Source organism: Echinops telfairi, unplaced genomic scaffold, assembly GCF_000313985.2.
Source record: "Echinops telfairi isolate 266 unplaced genomic scaffold, ASM31398v2 ScPeMD7_60;HRSCAF=208, whole genome shotgun sequence".
Lineage (NCBI taxonomy): Eukaryota > Metazoa > Chordata > Mammalia > Afrosoricida > Tenrecidae > Echinops > Echinops telfairi.
Window position 1 is genome coordinate 29,945,664 of NW_022103958.1, and position 22,480 is coordinate 29,968,143.

At 42.8% G+C, this 22,480-nt stretch overlaps 1 protein-coding gene across 1 annotated transcript in view; it reads right to left on the reverse strand.

Annotated features, from left to right (window-relative positions):
• The window catches only part of ANO5 (anoctamin 5), a 101,443-nt gene extending 82,547 nt beyond the window's left edge, over nucleotides 1–18,896 (reverse strand). The window contains exons 1-2 of the mRNA XM_045290983.1: nucleotides 18,457–18,896; nucleotides 8,007–8,053 (exon numbers count right to left, since the gene is read on the reverse strand). Of these exons, the coding sequence (XP_045146918.1) occupies nucleotides 8,007–8,053; nucleotides 18,457–18,496 (87 nt within the window). The 5' untranslated portion in view covers nucleotides 18,497–18,896. The remainder of the gene's footprint in view (nucleotides 1–8,006; nucleotides 8,054–18,456) is intronic.
• Nucleotides 18,897–22,480: the final 3,584 nt, after the last annotated feature.

Sequence of the window (22,480 nt, forward strand, 5' to 3'; positions counted from 1 at the left end):
TATATATATATATATATATATATATATATATATATATATATGCCAGCAGGTTCATCCAAATGAGCTGTTGTCAGCAGCAGAGCTCCCGGACTAAGAGTAGACAATGAAGAAGGACTTGGCTCCCCACTGTGGAGAAAGAAGCTGCTGAAAACCTGATGCATAGTTTCAAAACATCGTTAGATACTGAAGCCTAAGGAATAGAAGCAGAGCACTGTCGGAGATAAAGCCAGAGGATGGAGCTCCCAGGTGGAGTCACCATGGACGTGAGTCGGGTAAAGCCTTGGAAGTGGACCCTTCAGGGTCTTCATTTGATGTTTGTGACACAATTCCAGTTAAGGAGAAACAGCTGCAAAACTTTCCTAGTGATCAGAACTTGAAATGTGCCAAGAATGAATCTAGGAAAATTGAAAGTGGTAAAAAATGAAATGTAACACATAAAAATCTATATCCTAGGCATGAATTAGATAAAATGGACTAGTATTGCTATTTGAATCAGAAAACCATATGATTTACTATACCGGGAATTACACAATCAAGAGAAACGGTATAGAATTCATTGTCAAAAAGGAAATTGCTAAATCAATCATGAAGTACAAGTACAAGGCTGTCTGTGATAGGATTATATCTATCTTCCTTCACAGAAATACAATCAATACAACCATATTTCAAATTTACACACCAACCACAAAACCTAGTGATGAAGAATTTGAAGAATTCTACCAACTGCAGTCAGAAACTGATCAAAATATGATGTATTGATAGTTATTGGGGATTGTAATGCAAGAGTTGGAAACAAGGAAGAAGGAAGAGATGAAGCCAGAGATGGCACGTTAGAATTTTGTTCATAGAAAATATCTTTTTCCAACAAAACAAAATGGGACTGACCACATGGACTTCCCCAGATGGAACACACAGAGATCAAATGGACTGCATCTGTGGAACCAGACGACGGAGAAGCTCATTATCAGCAGCTAAAACCAGACTAGAGGCTGACTGGAACAGACCATCAGTTGCTCATATGTAAGTTCAGGATAAATATGAAGAAAATTGAAACAAGCCCATAAGATTCAAAATACAATTTTGAGTCTATTCTACCTGAATTTTGAGAATATCTCAAGAACAAATTTTCTGCATTAAACACGAATGACAGAAGATCTGATGCGCTGTGGGAGGACATTAAGACCATGAAGAAAAAGCAAAGGGTCATTAAAAAAGACAGGAAGGAATGAAAATATCAAAGTGGATGTCAGAAGAGACTCTGAAACTTGTTCTTAATGGCACAGTAGCTAAATCAAATGGAAGGTAGGTTGAAGTCAAAGATGTGACTAGGTCATTTCAAAGGGCAGCTCAAGAAGACAAAGCCAAATATTATAATATAATGTGCCAAGACTTAGAATTAGTAAACCAAAAAATAAAAACATCTACAGCATATCTTAAACTGAAAGAATTGAAGAAAAAATGCAAGACTCGAGTTGCCATCTTGAAAGACTCTGTGGGCAAAACATTGCACGATGCAGGAAGTAGAACCAGAAGCTGGAAGGAATACACAGAGTCACTATAACAAAAAGAACCAGTCAACATAACGCCATTTCAAGAGGTAACAGAGGAGCAGGAATCAATGGTGCTGAAAGAACAAATTCAAGCTGCACTGAATGCATTAGCCAAAACCACAGCTCCAGGAATTGAGGGAATACCAATTGAAATATCTGAACAAGTGGAAGAAGCACAGGGAGCACTCACTCATCTATGCCAGGAAATTTGGAAGACAGCTACTTATTGGCCAACTGACGGGGAGAGATCTATATTTGTGCCCATTCCAAAGAATGGAGACTAAACAGAATACTCAAATCATAAAGTGATATCATTGATATTGCACATAAGTAAAATTTTGCTGAAGCTCATGCAACAACAGTTGCAGCAGTACATTGACAGGGAACTGCCAGAAGTTCAGACCAGAGGACATGGAACAAGAGATATCATTGCTAATGTCAGGTGGATCTTGGCTGAAAGCAGAGAATACCAGAAAGACATTTACTTGTGTTTCATTGACTATGCAAAGGCATTTGACTGTGTGGACCATAAGAAACTATGGATCACCTTGAGAAGAATGGGAATTCCAGAACACTTCATTGTGCTCATGAGGAACTTGTACGTGGATCAAGAGGCAGTTGTGCTAACGTAACAAAGGAATAGTGTATGGTTTAAAATCAGGAAAGGTGTTTGGTAGGGTTGGATCCTGTCATCATACTTGTTCAATCTGTGTTGAGCAAATAATCGGAGAAGCTGGATTAAATGAAGACCAATGTGGCATCCGGATTGGAGGAAGGCTTATTAACACTATTCAGGTACTATGCAGATGACACAACCTTGCTTGCTGAAAGTTAGGAGAAATTGAAGCACTTGCTGGTGAAGATCAATAACTGCAACCTTCAATAGGGATTACAACTCATTGTAAAGAATACCAAAAGTCCGACAACTGGACCTACAGGTAGCATAATGATAAATGGAGAGAAGTGTAAAGTTGTTAAGGGACTAATCTTGCCTGGATCCACAATCAATGCTCATGAAAGCAGCAGTCAATCTATCAAAAGTTGTGTTGCATTAGGTAAATCTGCTGCACTAGACCACTTCAGAGTAGGGAAGAGCAAGAATGTTACTCTCAGGAGTAAGGGGCCACTGACACAAGCCATGGTGTATTAGTCTGGGTAAATTACAGAAACAAATCCACAGAAACTCATATGTATGAGAGAGTTTTATATAAAGGGTAAGTGTACATTCAATAAGTACCCCAACCCAGTGCTGTCCAAGCTTGTAAGTCCAACATCAGCCCATATGTCTGACACCAATCTACAAAGTTCTCTTCAATCTCACAAAACACATGCAATAACACTGACTGCAGGAGGAAAGCCGAATTAAGCATCTCAGCGTTGGCAGGGGTCTCCATGCGGCTGCTCCAGCACCCAGGGCTGCATCAGGGTAGGTCCATGTGGCTTCTCCTCAGGGATGTCTTGCAGGAAATGAGCCTTGCCAGCTGAGGCAAGGAACTAGCTAAGGCAGCTACACCCTGGTCTGACCATCAGAGAGCAAGAGATCTGAGAACTGAAAGGTGAGGCTCACCGAGCCATTTATCCTTCTGCCCTTCAATTAATCCCACTTGTATTTATCCATGTGTTTATCGGCCAGGTTGGCACAATAAACCTTAAATATGTCACATGGCATTTTCCGTTAGATCTTGTGCCTGCGAAAGTTGGTCACTGAATAAAGACAGAAGAATGGAGGCACTTGAATTGTGCTGCTGGTGAAGAACATTAAAAGTACAATGGATTGTGAAAACGATGAACTGATCTGTCTTGGAAGAAGTAAGGCCAGAGTGCTCCTTAGAGGCAAGGATGGCAAGACTTTGCCTTACCTGTTTTCAGGAGAGACCAGCTCTTGGTGAAGGACGTCAGGCTTGGTAAAGTGGAAGGGTAGCGGAAAACAAGAAGGCCCTCAACAATCCGAATTGGCACAGGGTGACAACAATGTGCTCAGGCATAGCAATAATTGTCAGCATGGTGCCTGACCAGGCAGCGTGTCATTCTGTTGCACCTAGGTAAGGTGACCAGGCGTCCCGTTTTTGGCGGGACAGTCCCGATTTTGGGCGTTTTTCAAAAGTCCCAATTTTTGGAAAGAATGTACAACAAGCTAGGGAATGGTCTATTTGGTCCATATAGACCAAATTTTTCATCAAGAACCGCCCCCCCACCCTGCACCCCGGTCAATGGTGTCCCACTTTAAATCTGGTCACCTTACTACGGAACCGACTTGATGGCATCTAACAACAAGAGATCCACGCTGTTCTTCATTTTCATCTTGGCTAAGGCTTCCTACGTCTTCAAGAATGTTCATAATGGTGCTTTAAAGTATTTCTATGGTGGTTGTTGGAAACTTCTTATCAGGTCATTCTAACATCTGTGCCACCACGGGGTTGGCATCTGTTGAGTGTCCTTTCTTCTTAAAGTGCCCATTTCTCTGATTCTTGGGGTTATGATCATTTGTAATTGAAGCCTAGACTTGTTGAATATATGAGGCTATTTGCTGTAGCACACCTCCTAGAGCAGTGGTTCTCAACCTTCCTAATGCCGCGACCCTTGAATACAGTTCCTCATGTTGTGGAGACCCCCCCCAACCAAAAAAATATTTTCGTTGCTACTTCAAAATGGTACTTTGGCTCCTGTTGTGATTTGGGAAACCCCTGTGAAAGGGTAGTTCAACCCCCAAAGGGGTTGCAACCCACAGGTTGAGAACTGCTATCCTAGAGTACTGCCCTTCCTCACAGCCGCCAGGTGGGATAGAAACCCATGTCTCCCATTCAGGGCTGATTCGTACTCATTATTGGGGAATGATGGGAATTAGACTCCTTCATAGGCTTTCACCCATGCTACTTATTGGGAATTACAAGGTGCTTCAGTGCTGCTTACTACATGACCTCGTGATCTCTAAGAAGTGGTAAAACTCCTGATCTGCCACCATTGCAACAGATGGTTCAGGATACCTTGTTAATGCTGGTGGGGGTAGAAGCCCAGGCCTCCTACAAGGTCGCCATGGAAACCATGGGAGGTAGAAGAAGACTAGTTACCACTCAGTGAAGGTGAAAATCCCAGCTCCTTAGTGAGCCTTCTCTGAGATCACCCCAATGAAGAGTTGAGGCACCTCATTACCAACAGATAATGCTCAAAGTTTGTTATATTGACTTCCGATTTCTGGTAGAGGAAGTGGAGGGCATAAGCTCTCTGTAGTGTCTGGCTACAGTAAAGGGTAAAGTGATTTCTGGCCTTGCACCGCAGTGAATTACTTAATGTGGCCTTTCTAGCCACACGCCTCCATTTTGTGATGCACTGTAACCCCTAGGCTCTGTGGTTGTGATTCCACTTGGAGCGAGTTTTCCATCACGCTAATGATGTGGGGGGAAGCTGTTTGGTCCATAGGCAAATGGGACAGGACCACCACCTTCCACAGTTCAAGACCCATGGGAAACGCTGCTGGTTCAACCAAGGGAGCTGTCGAAGCAGCAGCTGGCCTGCATCGCACTGGAGATAAAATGGACACTTTGCCTCCTGTTCCTTGGCAACAGCTCCAGAAAGCAGCCTTCTGCGGCCCCTCCCCTCTGTGAATAACTTGGCTGATGTGTTCATGCTTCTTTGTATGCCTTCAAAGGATTGGAAACTGTCCCTTTGTGTCATCCTCTTATGAATTGCTGGCTTTTCTTGGGGCTTTGGCTACCAGTTAGCATTTCTGGGTTGTTGGTTTTTCCAGCACTCACTACGTAATATTTGAGGCAGAAAAATAAATTCCAGAACTAAACACATTGTTCCTTGGTCTCTCGTAAGTCTGCCTTCTTTACACCTTTCAAAGTCTTATGTTTGTTTTATAAATAATACGCAGTGGTTTTTAACTTTACTAGCAGAAATAATAGAGGGAATTTGTTTGTTATATCTTTTTGAACTTACTTTCTTACTGCTGGTTCAATAATACACCAATTTAATATACTGATAATTATCAGTTGCTCTTTATCATGTGAACAAACAAGGGATTATGAGATGATTTAAAGTCAAGAAAGATGTGCATTAAGGTTGTACCCTTTCACCATAATTATTCAATCTGCGAATTATATAAAGAATAATGTAGCATCAGGATCGGTGAAGGCTCATTAATGGCCTGCAATGCGCAGATGACACACCATGCTTGCTGAAATCGAGAAAGGGTGGAAGCACTTGCTGATGAATACCAAGGACTAAACCAGTGGTTCTCAACCTGTGGGTCGTGACCCATTGGGAGTCAAATGACCCTTTCACAGCGGTCTCCAGATTCATAACACTAGCAAAATTTCAGTTATGAAGTAGCAACGAAAATAATTTTATGGTTGAGGGGTCATGCAACATGAGGAACTGTATTAAAGGGCCATGACATTAGGAGGGTGGAGAACCCCTGAACTAGATTAGTAAAGATTACAACTCAATGTAAACAAAACCAAAATCTGCACAACTGGAACAATAGATACTATTATGAAAAATTGGGGTGGGGGGAATCAAAGTTGTCAAGGGTCTCATTTTGCTTGAATCCATAATCTGCTCATAGAAGCAGCATTCAAGGAATTAAAAGACATATTATACTGGGCAAATGTGCTGCTTAAGACCCCTTCAAAGTATTGAAGAGAAAATATGTCAGTTTGAAGACTAAGGTGCGCCTGACTCCAGTCATGGTGAAAGTTGGGCAATGAATAAGAAAGACCACAGATGAACTGGTGCATTTGACACATGGTGTTGAGAAAGAACATGGAAATACCAGGGACTGGTAGAAGAATAAACAAACGAGTCCTGGAATCAATTCCATCAGAACCAGGAGAGACCACTCCCTGGAAAAGCACAGCCTGGCAGGTCAAGGAGATGGTCATCAAAAAGAGGGAGGCGATGGAGGAGGCCGGTCAGCACAATGGCTGCAGCAGTGGACTGCAATGTCATGGTTCCTTCTCTGGTCCCCAGGGTTGCTAGCATTTGGAGCCAACTCCGTGGCAACTAAGAAGAGCCATGCCATCTTTTGTTCCGAGGTATTTATTTATATAATTTAATTTATTTAAATTACTCCGAGTAAAAAAGGCATGTTAGATACACATCTAGATTGTATCTACCAGTGACGTAGGTATGAAAGTGCTATTCTATTGTTGCAGTTCTACACTGTCATTCCCTGGTCACTAATGCCTTCCTATACATTTTTCTTTAAAAAAAAACGCACAATATCAATCTACTCAAAGTGAGATAACACTTGATAGATGATGACCTGAATTTAATTAAACTTTAATCTAGCAACCCAAACATAAAACATTAAGGCTCTGTGCAAAATGTGTACTGTGCCTTCTTGTGTCACTTTAGTTGCAGACACTCTGCTTTATGACAATGACTCTCACATTTTAATGATGACAGGGAGCAGTTTAAAATAATGAGACCTCAGTCTAATTTCCCAAGGATCCTAAACAGTAGTCTGAGGTTAGGTTGCATTTTAAAGAAAAATTTCACGCCATTCTTATGCAGGGCTTGCAAACTGCCCTATGATGTTCATAGTCCCTTCTATTTCTGATATTCTACTGTTTCTCTCAACCTCTTCGTCTCTGAATTTCGAAAGGAATCCTAGAACCTTGTGGAATCTTAAGTCAACCAACCAGCTTATCTAACTAGTGAGAGCACAGTAACGTTTCTTAGGATGAAAATTTCAGTCATTCCTAGAAATCTTCCCAGAATGTATTACTTAAAACAAAAAACACTAAGAACCTATCTACATTGGGCTGAACATATTGAATCTATTCAAAAGTATTTTCCTCTAACAAAGCCTTTCTGGGTCAATGAGAGCTTACCAAAGAGATTATTTTATATAAAATAATTTTTGTGTTTATATACTCAACATTGACGTAAGTTAAATTCTTAGTATCTTTTTGAAAGTTTACATAAATAAAATAGGTCTTTGGTTCAAGGACTTCCGAATTTTTGCAAAATATATTACTTATTAAAGTTGCATCATGGGTGCTTCACCAGTCATCAAAGAGGATCGATCAAAATAAAAATAAATGTAACATAAAGAGCTGTCACACATTATACATGCTTTAAACCTTTAGCAAAGTGTCAGGACAAATAATATTGTTTGCATAAATTGCAAAAAACAATAAGAACCTATCTACATTGGGCTGAACATATTGAATCTATTCAAAAGTATTTTCCTCTAACAAAGCCTTTTGTCAAGGCTTTTATCAAGGCTCCACATATCTACCTCTTTTTTACAGGGAGCCTCACAGTGACTACCAAGTTCTCTCACAACATGTCGAGAGAAACCATACTGAACACACACGGAGCATGGAATTTGTTCTACTGACTGAAAAATGAATAGATTAGAGGGGAAAGTAGACAAATGTAGTGTGAAAAAACAACTTAAGTAAAATGTAAGCATTCATATGAAGCTAATAAATATATTGGACTTACCTCACTTAATGGAAACTGTTGGGTTGTTTCTTTATGGCCTTTTGTTCCTAAGTGAAATCAGAAAGATACAACATATTCAAGTGGACAACTACTCAGAATATGTTCATAACAGGGCTTCTCACAGGTTCACTACTCTTCAACCCCTCTGCTGAGGCTTTACATTTCCAGACTTACTGACTCAGAATCTACGTTTTAACAAAGTTCCCAGGTGACTCTTGGGATGATTCCCCCATGATTCTTATCGATGCTAATGCATGCAAAAGAATCATCTGGGGGTCTTTTAAAAAGTCCCTCCAGATTGAGTATATCTGAGGTGGAGATGCAAATTCTCAGCAAAGGGGCTGAATAGGAATGAATTGGTTTAAAGCCCTGGCTCTAACAAGTGCTGCATGGAGATGCACTAAGACTTGCAGAGAAAAAAAAAAATCAATCACTTAAATACCCCAAAATAATAGGATAAACACACACACACACACACACACACACACACACACACACACACACATGATCATCTCAATTGATAAGGTTGGGGAAAAAGTTTATTAGAATAAAATAGGAATTGAGCAATGAAAAAAATTAAAAGGAAATATACAATGGAATAATTAAACACCCAGGATCTTACTGAAGCTAAGTTGTGCACATAATCTTTAAAAAGAAAATCATCACCCAAACAGTCTATAATGTAGACCAGGGGTGCCAAACTCTAAACGCGGGCCAGTTGGTGCAACAGGCAAGATTCAAGAGGCCACATCACATTTAGAAATTTTGTTAAATTCATATTTTGAAGTGAGGATTCAGGAATATGGATAGGATAATTAAAACACTATATAATTGCTTTTATTTAAGCATTTATTTTATTTAATGTATTTATAAAACTAAAATTATTATTTTTTACCCAAAACTTGCCAGCCCTTTGCTCCTACTAGTTTTCACTTACCTCTTATGTTGTGACTGAAAATTATAACAAAGCAACTAATAAAAAACACAAAATGTTGGACAGCTGACAAATGTGATGCACAATCATAATGGTTTCTCTCTAAAAATGTGAACTAGCGCTGCCGTTAGGTATGATTCATAACACCACAACCTGGAGTGCTCTTTTATAACCTTTTCGCTCTTGGGATCTGTTTACATGACGTGCCACGGAGAGTGGCAGACACATCACCTACAAACGTTGCCTGAACTGAGTCAGCGCGTTTATACACGTGCACGGGCCCCCAGGAAAGGCACTGGGCCACGCGTACACTCGTCCTCAGTAGTTAAAGGGTTAACGAGGGAATTGTGTGGACGGTATTGCCTTGATCTCCCCTAAGCGCTATTTTCTTCATAACTATTTTTTCTAGATTCTGCATGCAAAAGTCTCATCATTTCAAGTCATAATTGTCTGTGTTCAACAACATGAAACAACTTATCAAACCTCGTAACAGCTTTCTCTGCCCCTACTTCTTCTTTGCTTTCCTCCCGCTTGTAGGTATTATCTTCCCCTTCAGCCAGGTTACCGTGATTTTCTCAGGTCTTAGTATAGATTCTGAAAACAATTTTGAGCCCATTTATATAGCTTGTTCACAATGCAAGCAATTAAATGTGTGTCACAAAACATCAGAACAACTGTATTAAATATTTATTATTTATTAATCATCATTTAAGTGATTATTAAACGATATTTATTAATTCCCTTTTACAAACCATGACAATACTTAGTTGCATTCCCTAATCATTAAGTCCACATGCGTTTCTCACGGAGGGCAGTACTGTCCCCACCACCAGGGAGTAGGGAGTGTTGGAATGACAGGGTGTGAGTACAGGGATGCTGTCCTCTTTTTTTTTCTACAAAGGAGGCAGTAAGCTAAATACATTTGAGAACTTACAGAGATAGATCTATGCTTAATATAACTTCAAACATGATGAGGCAATGGGAGGAAGAATAAGCTCCTACATTTACTTTTACTCTAAAGAAGTATTTTAGGTTTATTATTATTTGTTAAACGTAACCTCCTGCGATTGAGGGGATTCTGACTCACGGTGAGCCCATAAGACACAGCAGCACGGTCCCTCGGGGTTTCTGAGGCTGTGAATCTTTCCTAGAGCAGAAAGCCTCAGCTCTCCTCCCACACAGGAAGTGGTGTTGTTGAACTGCCCACCTTGCAGTTAGCACGGCGACCCAGAACCCATGATGCCACCAGGGCTCGTTCTTATTTGGTCGCATAAGGCTCTGTGTGGAAATAAGTACTGGTCTTAGAAGAAAAAAATCTATTTTACTTAAAATTGTATTCCATATGCAAAACGCGATGCATCAGTCATAGCTGAGGCATGACAGACATCATCCTTTATGTTACTTTTGCTGACTCAGCACAACTCGTTAATCTTCACTAAAACCACCCAACTTCTCCAACCTCACACTTTCTAGCCTTCCTGAGTCCGGCCTATTGGTCTACTTTCTGACTTCTTTCGGAAGTTTCAGGTCTTTGGCATTTCTTCGGCGTCCTGCTCCCTCTCCTTATAGTATCTCCATAGATATTGCTAATAAGTAAGGAGTCGGGATATTAACGTTGATGAAAAGTACTAGCTGGTGAGTGGGAAAAATGATAAGGAAGAAAGAGACAGGTTATAAGGCTGCGGCAATGGACCACAAGGGAGGTGGTGGAGTTTGGACTAGGGGTGGGGGCAGTACAAATGAACATAAGGAGATGGATTACATACATCTGAGCAAAATTTTGGAGGACACTTACTGTCAAATCTCAGATGTGGAAGGACTGCAGACTGCTAAGATTTACCAATTAGAGGCCATTCGACGAAATGGGGGAGATTATGAATGGCAAATGGTTAGTACAGAAGAAGCTGCCAGAGAGATGCACACTTTTGCCTCTTTCTCTGTCACTACAAGTGCCAGTTGCATCGAGTCAGCTCCAGCTCACGGCCACCACATGTGCACCTGAATTGTGTCTCGGGGTCTATAATGCCTCATTTGGGAAGAAGTAGATCCCCAGACTTTTCTTCTGAGGCATCATTGAGTGGTCTTGAACCTCCAACTTTGGAACTGGCAGATAAGCATTCCAACCATTTGCACTTCCCCTGGATGCCTTTACTAACAGAACCCTAACTGCACTGTGTAGCGATGTGTACCCTGAAAGCTCTATAACAAAACAAAGTAAAACAGACATGTCCTAACTTCTCTTGCAACTTACTATGTGATGCAAAATGAAGCTATGTGATGCAAAATGAAGCTTGGACCTTCCATGTAAATATCACAACAGTCTATGTTCTTAGGTTTACGTGTATTTATGCAATAAATAAATAATGAAAGTGACATTGTTTGCTGCAGTTGTCAGTACCCACAAAGTCAGTGATTCTTAATAATGGTAACTGTTGTTAGTAGCAGTAGTACAATAATCCTATTCCTTTATTAATTTTCAAATGGTTGCAAATTCTTTAGGATAAATTTCAGAGGTGTCAGAGGAAAGGTGAAATATTAGCTTTTGTAGGTCAGATTCTTCTGTTGTAAGATACGCTCTTAAAATATTAAGTTATTAAAAGTAAAGCATGAAATGTCCCTATTAGGTGGTCACTAAAAACAATGGATGGTATAGCAAAGTGTGGTAAAGAAATCCAATGATGCTATCCAACGAATAGCAGTGGCTTAGGTGGGTGGCATAAATCACTAAGGGCTTGAGAGCTAATCAAAATATTGGCCTTCAAATCTATTAAGTGGCACTATAGAATAAAAGTCTGATTATCTGCTTCCAGAAAGATCACTGCATGAGAACACTATTATAAAAGAAAAACAAATCAGAAAAATGGTTTTCACACCTAAAGAAGCTGACTTTGAAAACTGGGGCAAGCAGGGAGTATAGAAAGGCAGAGAAAAAGAAAACAATAGGGCCACATATATGTGAGTGGTGGTTACTTTCTGGGATACAGTCAGTCTTCGGTGTCTCATACTTTCCCCAATGTGTGTCATAGTCAACTGGGGTTGCCTTGAAGACAACAGATTTCCACAAGACTGCCACTTCCCTGAGAGCACAGCTGAACACAGTGGCTAAATACTTCCCATCATATGCACACTTCATACATGTTGCTCTTTTCTGAAAAGCCGAAAGCTTGAGGACTCTTTACTTCCTCACACGTTCTGTTCCAAACATAACCACATGCTCATGCACACCATGGGCTTGGATGCCCTTGTACACTCAGCACATACTATATATAATATAATATAGTATAGTATAATATAATAATCACCAGATCTCAGCAAAAACAATGGCTTCTCTGAAATGCCAGAATTTACCAGAAACAACTCTTACTGTCCCCGAAATCTCCTCTAAGCTGGTAGGAAATAGTTGATGACTGTCCCTCCCTCAGGATTACAGACCAGAGACATGATGGATTGGGTGCCAATCATTATGGAGACTTGTCAAATGCGAGACAAAAGTAAAGGTAGGCCAAAGATTGAACGATGCGTTTTGTTGACAGCACATTACTAAGAATACATACTCCAGCAAACCCAGAGTCCTTAAATAGCTCTCCCATTTACCAAAAGGTGCTCTCAGTGTACAGTCTCAGCAGCAGCGCCAACAAAGGACATGCAATCAATGAGAGTGCGTGGGATGGCTTCTTTGATGCACCGAGGGCTTAACGTCACTGGAAAGCTACTAATCCCGCTGGACTGCCATACATTCAACTTTTAAATTACAGGCATCTTAATGTCCAACGGGTCATAAAGAAGTGAAAAATGAATATTTCAAGTTTTAACTCAAGAAACAAAACAAAACCGAAAAACCCCAAATTTCTACAACATGGACATTTTATCAACAGTATTTATGCAGCTATTGAAATATACTTTTACACTTTGTTCTTAGAATTTCATTTATTAGATAGTAGGAAAATAGCTGATTGGAGATTGTTAATTGCACATGTGCTCAATTCTGAAAAAAAAACCCTCAAACAGCGTACAGTGAATTCTAGAACCTTATGATGTCTCTATAGGCAAAATGTTCACGTTTGCTGGGGTGAAATCGTCCTCATCCCATCTGAATCTTCTGTTTGACTTTCTCATATTCAACATGGTTTGAGAAACACATTACAGAAAAAGGCATTTCTTTGCATTCCGTAAATTTATCCTCAGACAGCTGTTTATGTTTACTTATGCAAAAAATCCTAAAAAATTATATGATGGAGTCTAGTATTCAGCCTCTTCAGCAAGCAGTCATGTTTTTATGATTGCACCAGGAACAGGTCTATTTGGAAGCGACTATCTGAAGTCCACTGGACTTTCTTTGTTGAAGCCATACCCTAATAAAAACGTGCTTTTCCTAAACTCTAATCCAGTGGATTCTAGCTCATGGTGACTCCACGTGTGCTGGAGAGAGAACTGTGCTCCCTATGGAGCTTGCAATGGCTGGTTTAGGGGAAGGGTATCGCCAGGCCTTTTTTCCAAGGTGCCTCTGAATGGACTTGGAACTCCAACCTTTCAGTTAGCAGCCAAGAGGCTATTTGCATCACCACGCTTGCTTCCTTGCTTTCTTCACACCCTCCTAACACAGGGGTCTCAGTACTGGGTAGTAAGAGCAACCCCCCAGATCAACTGTCATTTTAAGAGACATTCTGGGGGGTAGGAGTGAAAGCAGTCATTTCCATGATTGGATTCCCCAGCTCTCAGCAGTCCCACATACCTCTGTTGCTTCCATTCTGGTTCTATGAACCAATTACGAGGCAGAGAATTAGGCAGGATGCAGTCCTCAGATGACCCATCACATATATAGCGTTCCTCCTCACCATCCGTTCCTTCCACTTCCACCCAAATCATTAAGACATAAGCTTCATGACATAAGATGGAGTGTAAAGAAATTACAAAGGCTTTTTGGCCAAGGAAAAAGAGAATGGAAATATTTGGGATGGGCCCAAGCTGGCATATGACCCCATATTACAGGAATACTATTTTAAGTAAGGCTGCTACTAGGTAAAATGATCCTGAGGCTAAATTAGACCCTCTAACACCTGGAGGTGAGCAATGGCTAATCTCTGTTACACTATCACACTCACACTGCCGCCAAGCCTGTGCCAACTCACAGTGACCATATCGGGCAATATAGAACTGCCCGTGTGCTTCTGAGACGGTAACTCTTCATGGGGATAGAACGCCCCATCTTTTCCCCACGTTACACTATATTGAATTGCCTGTACTTCATTATACCAAGAGTGTTAATACATTCCACACCCCCTGCCCCTCAAACAAGGGCTCTTTTAAGGAATATTACTTTTTTCCCCTCCAAGCTTTAGTTCAGAAGGACTGATTGCAAAGAATTGCCCTATGCTTTAAATGAAAAAGAAACACACACAAAAATATACCATTTGATTTAGATTTGGGGATTACTGAAATGACATGGATGATTCGGACCAGTTGTCAGTGATTTAGATTTCAATTTATAGCGACCGTACAGCAGAGTAGAACTGCCCCAACAGGGCTTCCAAGACTGTAAGCTTTCTGGAAACCGACTGCCGCCTCATTCTCCCACGCAGAGGCTGGATGGTTTGAACTGCTGACCTTTCAGTTAGCAGCCAAGTGCATTGTACAGTCAAGACTCCTTAATTCTCAGCAGAGGAGGGAAAACAAATTTTGGAAATGAACCTTTAATTTTATACTTCTAGAAGTCAGTTGACTTTTTTATAGCATTGAACATAAATCATTTTTTATAGCAAATGAATGTATTGCTTCATGTGACAGAGCCATTAATTAAAACTGATGATTTTCAATAACTTTATTTTACCTCCTAATTATTCTGGCTTTTAATGGAAATAAAAGGAAAATGTACTTCAAGGGACACCATTAGGAATATGGAGATGGCTCACAAAATAAGAGAAACTATTATCAAACCATACAAGAGAGTAAGTCATAAAGTATTGCTTCTAGGGTTCTAGTTCATACATGAACATGTTTATTCCAAACAAAACGTGCTTAAACATATCTCTGTGGTCTGTAGATGGCTGTAAAACAAGTTCTCTCAGTAATACCTCTGTCTTAGACTCCTTAGGGGGCCTTCAAAAGAAGGCCAGGAAAACAATGGCTTCTTGGGGAATCTGCTGAACCAGTTAAATGCAAGGCAGATAGGGCAGCACAGCAAGTTATGGCACCTGTCTCGGAGATAGGGGAAGGGTAATCTTGATAGATTTCCTAGAAGGATACAAGATGATGATGGGGACTTATTAGCATGGTGTTTTAAGAAAATTGAAAAGTGCACTGATAAAAAGGCCAGTAAATTGCATCACAAGGGTGTGTGGATTGTGATAAGAGTTGTATGAGCCCCTAATAAAATGATTTTGAAAATGTAAAAAATAAACAATAAAAAAATTGCACCACAGGCTTTTCTTTTTTTTGACAACACACATGCTCCTTCTTCAAGGGTGGCAAAGACTTTCCCATGAACATTTTATTGGGAAACCTTACCACTCTACAGCCCTGCCTTTGCTCCTTCAGACCTCTTGTTCCCCAAGACTCAATGCACATTTAAAAGGAAAATTATTTGACTCTCTAAATAATGTCAAATCGATCTTTTTTTTTTTTTTTTTATGTGGTATAAATCAAAGAGCACAGAATTCTCCGGTGACGGGTTATCTGAATGTATTGGCATAGGTAGAGCATTTGTTGAAAAACAAGGGGTGCACGTGTGGATGTGTTGGTTCCATAAGGGTTGCTATTATTTGGAACCATACATTTTTTATTTACTCTTGTATCAGATGGGGGAATTTCTATCCAGAACTCTTACACCTCAATAATAAAAAAATCAAATAACCCGAAAGCTAAAATGGGCAATGGATTTGAAGAGGCGTTCCTGCCATATAAGATCTACGAGAGGCCAATAAAGCGTGGGAAAAGATGCTGACCAGGACTTGTCATTAGCCCCAAACCCTGCTGCGGTCCTGTGAATCCGAACCCAGGGTGACCCCGGGAGTGACTAACTTTCTTAGTTATACCCCTGTGTAAGCAGTTCTCCAAGCTGCTGGGCTGCCTGAAAATTCCCATGTGTGGTAGTCACTTAACCTGGTGTCAATTTATGGATTAAGAGTGGAGGGGTGGAGTCTAGGCTGTCAATCTGGAGACAGCCAATGAAACTTCTGTGGGCACGGCCTTCTCCTGAGAATTCTGGGAAATCTGGTACTTCCTCCTTGGAGGCGGAAGACACCTCTTTCTGCTGCTCCCTGGGAGACATAGCAGAAGACAAGCCACATGGATGCAACCAGACCTCTGAACCCCGAGAAGTCCCAGAGAGACCCCTGCCAGCACTGAGATGCCTACAACACCACTGGACTCTGGCCTGTGATCGTCCTACATTCGGCTTCATTGCATGTGTATCTTGAGTCTGAATAGGACTTTATAGATTGATACTGGAAATATGGACTAATATCAGACTTATGGACTTGATCTAGACTGGGCTGGGATGTTTTCTCAATGTTTAATTGCTCTTATATATAAACTGCTCCATTATACACATATGTGTTTATGAATTTGTTTCTCTAGTCTACCCAGACTAACACACCATATCTAAATTGGTAGGAGAGGGAAATGTGGCCCCTAAGAGCGTCCTTAATCACTAGGGAAATGTAAACAAAACCACAGCGAGAGACCACTTTACACCCTTACAGTGGCTCAAAAACCACCTAACACCCCAACAAAAACCTCACTGCCACCCAGTGTATCCCTTCTCACAAACCCCCCTCTTGGGATTCTGATGCTGTCAGTCTTTATGGGAGCAGACAGCCTCATCTTTCTCCTGCTAATCAAGAAGCCTGACAATAACAAGTGTCAGCGAGGAGGTGGAGCACTTGAAAACCTTAATACATTGATGATGAAATGGAAATGAGTGCAGTCGCTTGGAAAACAGCTGGATAGTTCGAGAGTCAAAATGTTAAATATCGAGTTATCATATGACTCAGCATTTCCACTCCTGGAGATTGAAAACATATGCCCATACAAAAACAAACAAATGAAAAACCATGTACACAAATATTCATAGCATTCTTAAGAGCCAATAAATGGCCACAACCCAAATGCCTCTGATAACATATGGTATATCCAAGCAGTGGAATGGTAGTTAGCCGTGAACAGGAAGGACACAGTGATGCAGGCTACAATCTAAAGGCACCTCACAAACACTATGCAAAGAGAAGGCAGCCTGTCACAAAAGATCAATTGTTATAGGAATCAATTTTATGTAATGCTCAAAGAGGCCAATTTCTATAGTATTGGCTGCTTAGGGCTGGGAGTGGAAGGTTGGGGTTCACATCAGGAGTGACAACTACAGACATTTCCATTTGGGGTGGCAGAAATGTTGTACAATTAGATTATGTTGCAAAATCCTGTCAATATGCTACCAATCATGGAACTGTGCACTTTCAACAAGTGGCTCTTCTGGTATAGTAATTATATCTCAAGAAAGCCATTTCATAGGCAAGAAGATGCAAAGCTATACTATATTTTTGGTGCCTCAAAAGAACCCCTGGTGGAGAGGGGCTTACCACTAAGGCTACCAAGGCAAGACAGGCAGTTGTAAACACCAGTCATCACTTTATTAGAATGCTGAGCCTTTTCGCTCTGGAAACCCCCAGGGGCATAGTTCTACACTGTCCTATCGTGGCTATGAGTCAGAATTGACAATGGCACTGAGTAAAAAAAAAAGTTTGTTTCTGTGCTTAGATCTTATGCTCTATAAGAAAGGAAAATAGAATAATTGAGGAAAATGAGGGTCAGGAAACAGCAACCCCAAATATTTGGATTTTAAGAAAAATGTGTGTACTGGACTACGCCATAGAATACAGTGCTGACTAAAGGCTTCGGCTTACAATGGACACCTATTTCTCAACAAACCAAAGGTTCAATGAAAGGTGGGAAGATGGCAGCATTGCTGAGCGCAGAAGAAACCTCAGCAGGAAGGCTTTAGAATCCGGCCCCTCCCATAATTCACTAGCATCTCAAAGCCTGAGCAGTCACTCACAAAGAAAGAGAGGCCAAATGTCTCAAGGTGCCCGTTCCCTGCACCCAGAGGTGGCTGTCATGTACCCTAGACGGTGAACCCTTGGGGAAGACCTTTCCAGCTTCCATTCCAAAGCTGGGGCGCTCTCCAGTCGCGCTCTCCCGCGTAGCAAATCCGCCTGGCTTCTCAGCGTTCTCAGCGACACCGCCGCACGCAGAGAAGCGAGTAGGGGGTCCCCGGAGCCACAGGCGGCGCAGGATGCAGGCCCGGGCGGGTGGGGCACCGCGGGCAACGTAGGGCGCCGATCCCCCTCCCCCGCCGCCGGGGCAGACTTCTGTCTCGCGGTCCCCAGCCCCGCTCGGGGCGCGCAGGACCTCGAACGTGTCCGGGACCCAGGTCACAGGGTCGCCAACGTCCCCCGCTGCCCCAGCAACGTGTTCCAGCCGGCACGCCCCCCTCCAACCCCCCTCCAACCACCGCGCGCCTACCTTCCGCCACCATTTCCAAGACATTTGGGTCTCCCATCATCGCCAGCTCGTTAAAGACACTGAAGGTTGAGCGGCAGTCCAAAGTGGGCACCAAGGACAAGCGGCCTGGAGAGTCTGCGCAGACGCTGAACCTGATCGTGGGCCTGCGGTACGTCAGCGGGAGCTGCAGGTCCGGGAGCTGCAGGTCCGGGAGCTGCAGGTCCGGGAGCTGCTCGGGGTCGACCCGGGGCCCCGCCGCCAGCTGCGCCTTGCTCTTCGACTTCCAGCGGTGCTTCTTCGGCGGCGGCGACGTGTGCTGTGGCCAGGACCTCTTGAGCTTGAGTCTCCAATCTTCCTCGGCCTCCTCCTCTTCTTCCTCCTCCTTCTCCTCCTCCTCCTCGGCGCTCCACTTGACTGCACCGTCCGGAGGCCTCTGCCGGAGTCTGTCTGGGCCGCGCCTGGACTTTCTCTCCTCCCAGGGCGCCCGCCTCTCCCGGGGCTGGGCGCCAGCCGCGTCTCCCCGCCTCTCTCCCCGCCTCCTGGCATCGCGGGCCTCCGGCGCCCTCTGCTCCGCGGGTGGCGGCTCCCAGCTGGCCGGCACCTGTCCTCGCCGGTCGCCCGGGTCCGTCGGCTCGGCTCTCCAGCGGTCCTCCGAGCCCCCGCTGTCCTGGCTTTCTAGGCTGGGGAACTCCGTTCTCCCCGGGGCTCGCCGGTCCCTTTCCACCGACTCTGCCCACATCGGGGACTCCTCTCTCCGGTGGTCCGCGGCCTCCCTTCTCGATGGACTGGCCTCCTGCCAGCTCGACCCTCGGGGCCGCCGCTCCCACGGCGAGCCGTCCCGGTCCTTCTCCATCCCACTGGCTCGCCTCCGCCCGCCGCGGGGAGCACTAGGAGGGAGGAACCCCGTCCCTGCTCCCGAGTGACTATTTTTCTGTCGGATGGGGAACAAAATGTCTCCCTCCCCAAAAATAACGCCCTCACCCCGACCCCCCCACCCCTGAAGACCGGCGGGTGGCTGGGGTCTTGGAGATTCTAACAGACTTCTTGACTTGGGCCGCCGGCACGTGCATGTTAACTACCTCTCCCCCCGCCCTAGCGGGAGCTGTTTCCAGGGCGCTAAAACCGATCTCTGTCTTGTACAGTAAGGGAGGAAAGTTAAACACGTGCCTCCAGGGTCACCCCAAAATTGAATAGGCAAGTTGTCCTACGCTTCACTTTTGTCGTCGTTAAAATGAGAATGATACCATCTCCTAGGCGTGTTGTGGGGGCACGTCATGTGGCTGCGTGGTCCGCAATGCATTTGCATTCCCTCACCCTTGCTTCACTTCAAAGGGTCTTTGTCCGCCAAAAGAAGCCCCAGTCCTCCCAGGTCTCTCTGAAAATCTGGTCCAGGTTCTTGAGAGCCCAGCGACTGCTCGCTTATATACATGGAGAGAGAAAAGGAATTACATTTTAAGAGGCAAACACAGGCTGGGTGGGGTGAGAGGGGAGTCGTCGAGTTTTCCCACAGGGAGGATGCCTCCTCGGTTGGCTTCCTGACCAATGCTCCTCAAACACAAGCACCATTTGTTAGTGGACGCTCCTGTGATGTGGAGAAAACTGGAAAATAAGGCAATCTACTTCTAACAGCCAGTCCATGGAAGCTCTACAACTATCTGGCCTTGCAGGGCGTGGGGCTGCCGGTGACCCCATGAAGGCTAAGGAGGAGGAAGGAGGAACAATGCGTGGTGATGAAGGCCAGGCAAGCTTGGAGAGGGGAGTGCCTACGCTTTGGGGCAGGGATGAAATGATTGGAATAAGGAGGAGGTCAACCAAGGGAAAGTTCAGAGTTCACTCTTACACATTTTTTGGTCTACTTTCACTCTCCCCACCCCCACCCCCCTTTCTAGGAGAATAGGACAGGAGCCCTGTTGGTACAGTGGTTGAGCCTTTGGGTGCTAACGAAAGGTCAGCAGTTCTAACCCACCAGGTACTCTGGGTGAGAGAGATGCAGCAATCTGCTTCCATAAAGCTCCAAAGCTTTGGGGTCCCTATGGGCACTTCTCTCTGCCTTAAGGTAGAGATACATGAGTCTCCACAGCAATGGGCATGGTTTGGTTTGGCGTATTGGCACGGGATCACTAGGGGTCAATTAACCAAAGTGCAGTGGCTAGTTTTATATATTAGAACTGAGGGTCACTTTTTACAGATGAGGAAAGGGAAGCTTCCTAGAGTCCTTTGGCGGAGGCCGGAGCTAGGCTTATAGCAGAGCAATTCACTGTTTTCTCTTCTGCCTTGCTGGGTTTCCTACTTAACCCTCCAGAATTATACTCTTCTACTTAAGTGTTTGGAGATTGTGCACAATTTCTTACCTTCCTTACTTGCTGTATTTTGGAATTTTGTGACAAAGGTGAATAAGAGGTAGACTAACAAAAGAAACTTTATTTTTGTTAACTGCGAAGACTTGCCCGTTTCTTCAGAAAGCTGACTGCTAATTGACCTGCCTGTACTCTTTCCAATTATGGGAAAGTCTCTGCTGGTGATTGCTTTTAGAATGTACTCTCATGTTCCCAGGTTCAGGACACCATCGTTCGTTTGGACTATGCTTCAATATATAATTTGTTTTCATTGTTTTTCAATATTGTTCCTTTTGATGTTGTCATCTGAGTGCTGTAATTATCTTCTCATGATAACCAGGATGTAATCATCAATTTTGGGATTGTTTCTGTTATAAGGAATGTACCTTGTAATGCATGCTTGCTGCTCTTGAAGTGACACAACCAGTTAATTTGCTTTCTGCTTCTGCTCATGCTCGCTGGAATCCTAGACAGGTGATAAATGAGTTTGGGGCCTTTAAAGATGGACTGAGAAATCCATTCGGGGCTGCTATGAGGGGAAATATCTTTAGTTTCTTGGTAGCTGAATAAAGACTTCTAAATTTCAAGACATTTAGTGGCTGTCATTTATTTGCACCCATAACAAATACTCATTACTTACATGAAATTAAAATACATTACTAAATATGTGAAACATATTTAGTTTGGACTGTTTTGGAGGTTTTCTGTTCCCTCTGTATGCAGGTGCTATGGACAGTAGACCAAACCCAATCAAAACCATCTCTTTCACATAAATAGAAGTAAAGGCGATAACGTTATTTCTGTAAGTTTGCATACTTCCTTGTTTCATACTTCTAAATCTTCACCATGTTGGAAATGGCATATATGAGACTGTATCCCATGTTGATGGATTGTCCATATTTAATATAATTTTATGCTGAATTACCTGATAACTTTATCAAGCTCCTTGAACGATGTGAATCAGAAACAAGGCTAGGTGTGCCCTTTTGATAAAGCTTGCTTTCCTCACCACAACTCTCACAAGCTTCAGACTTTTCCCAGCATTTGTACCACTGAACTATTTTATGCTGCTCTTCCGTTTGTAATTTTAGGATCTGTTCATGTCCTCAATCACTGACCCAGCCTTTTAGAAACATTCTTTGCTGCTTGCATGTTCTTTTAAGGTGATTGGACATGAATGATTTCTTTTGGCCTTCTGACCGATGTCAGTCTTTGTTTCAGCCTCCTGCAGCACTTTTTTTTTGGCTTTGTTTTCATTTTTCCTTTTAGGCTCTATACTAATGGTAGTATATAAATAATTAAAAGGTTATACAGAAACCGCTATAGATATATAAATGGCAATGCATTGGAAACCCATCTGTTAACTGTCAGTTTAAGATTCTTGTTTATAAATTACTGAATAAAATGAAGTTAGTGTTGGGAAGGCAAGTTTGGGATGTCAGTACATTATGTGTGAAAATTATATGTATTACAAATGAGCACATGCTTTCAAATATATTTACTTAGAAGCTTGGTAAACTAGATGAATTTAAGGTTGGTTAAAGAGGATGAGCACCTGACCTAGATTCTCAAGGCCAGATAAGAACTTGGGACTTGGGGTCTTAAAGGCTTGAAGGTAATCAAGCGGCCATCAAGCTCAGAAGCAACCAAGCCCACATGGAAGAAGCACACCAGCCTATGCAACCACGAGGTGTCGAAGGGATCAGGTG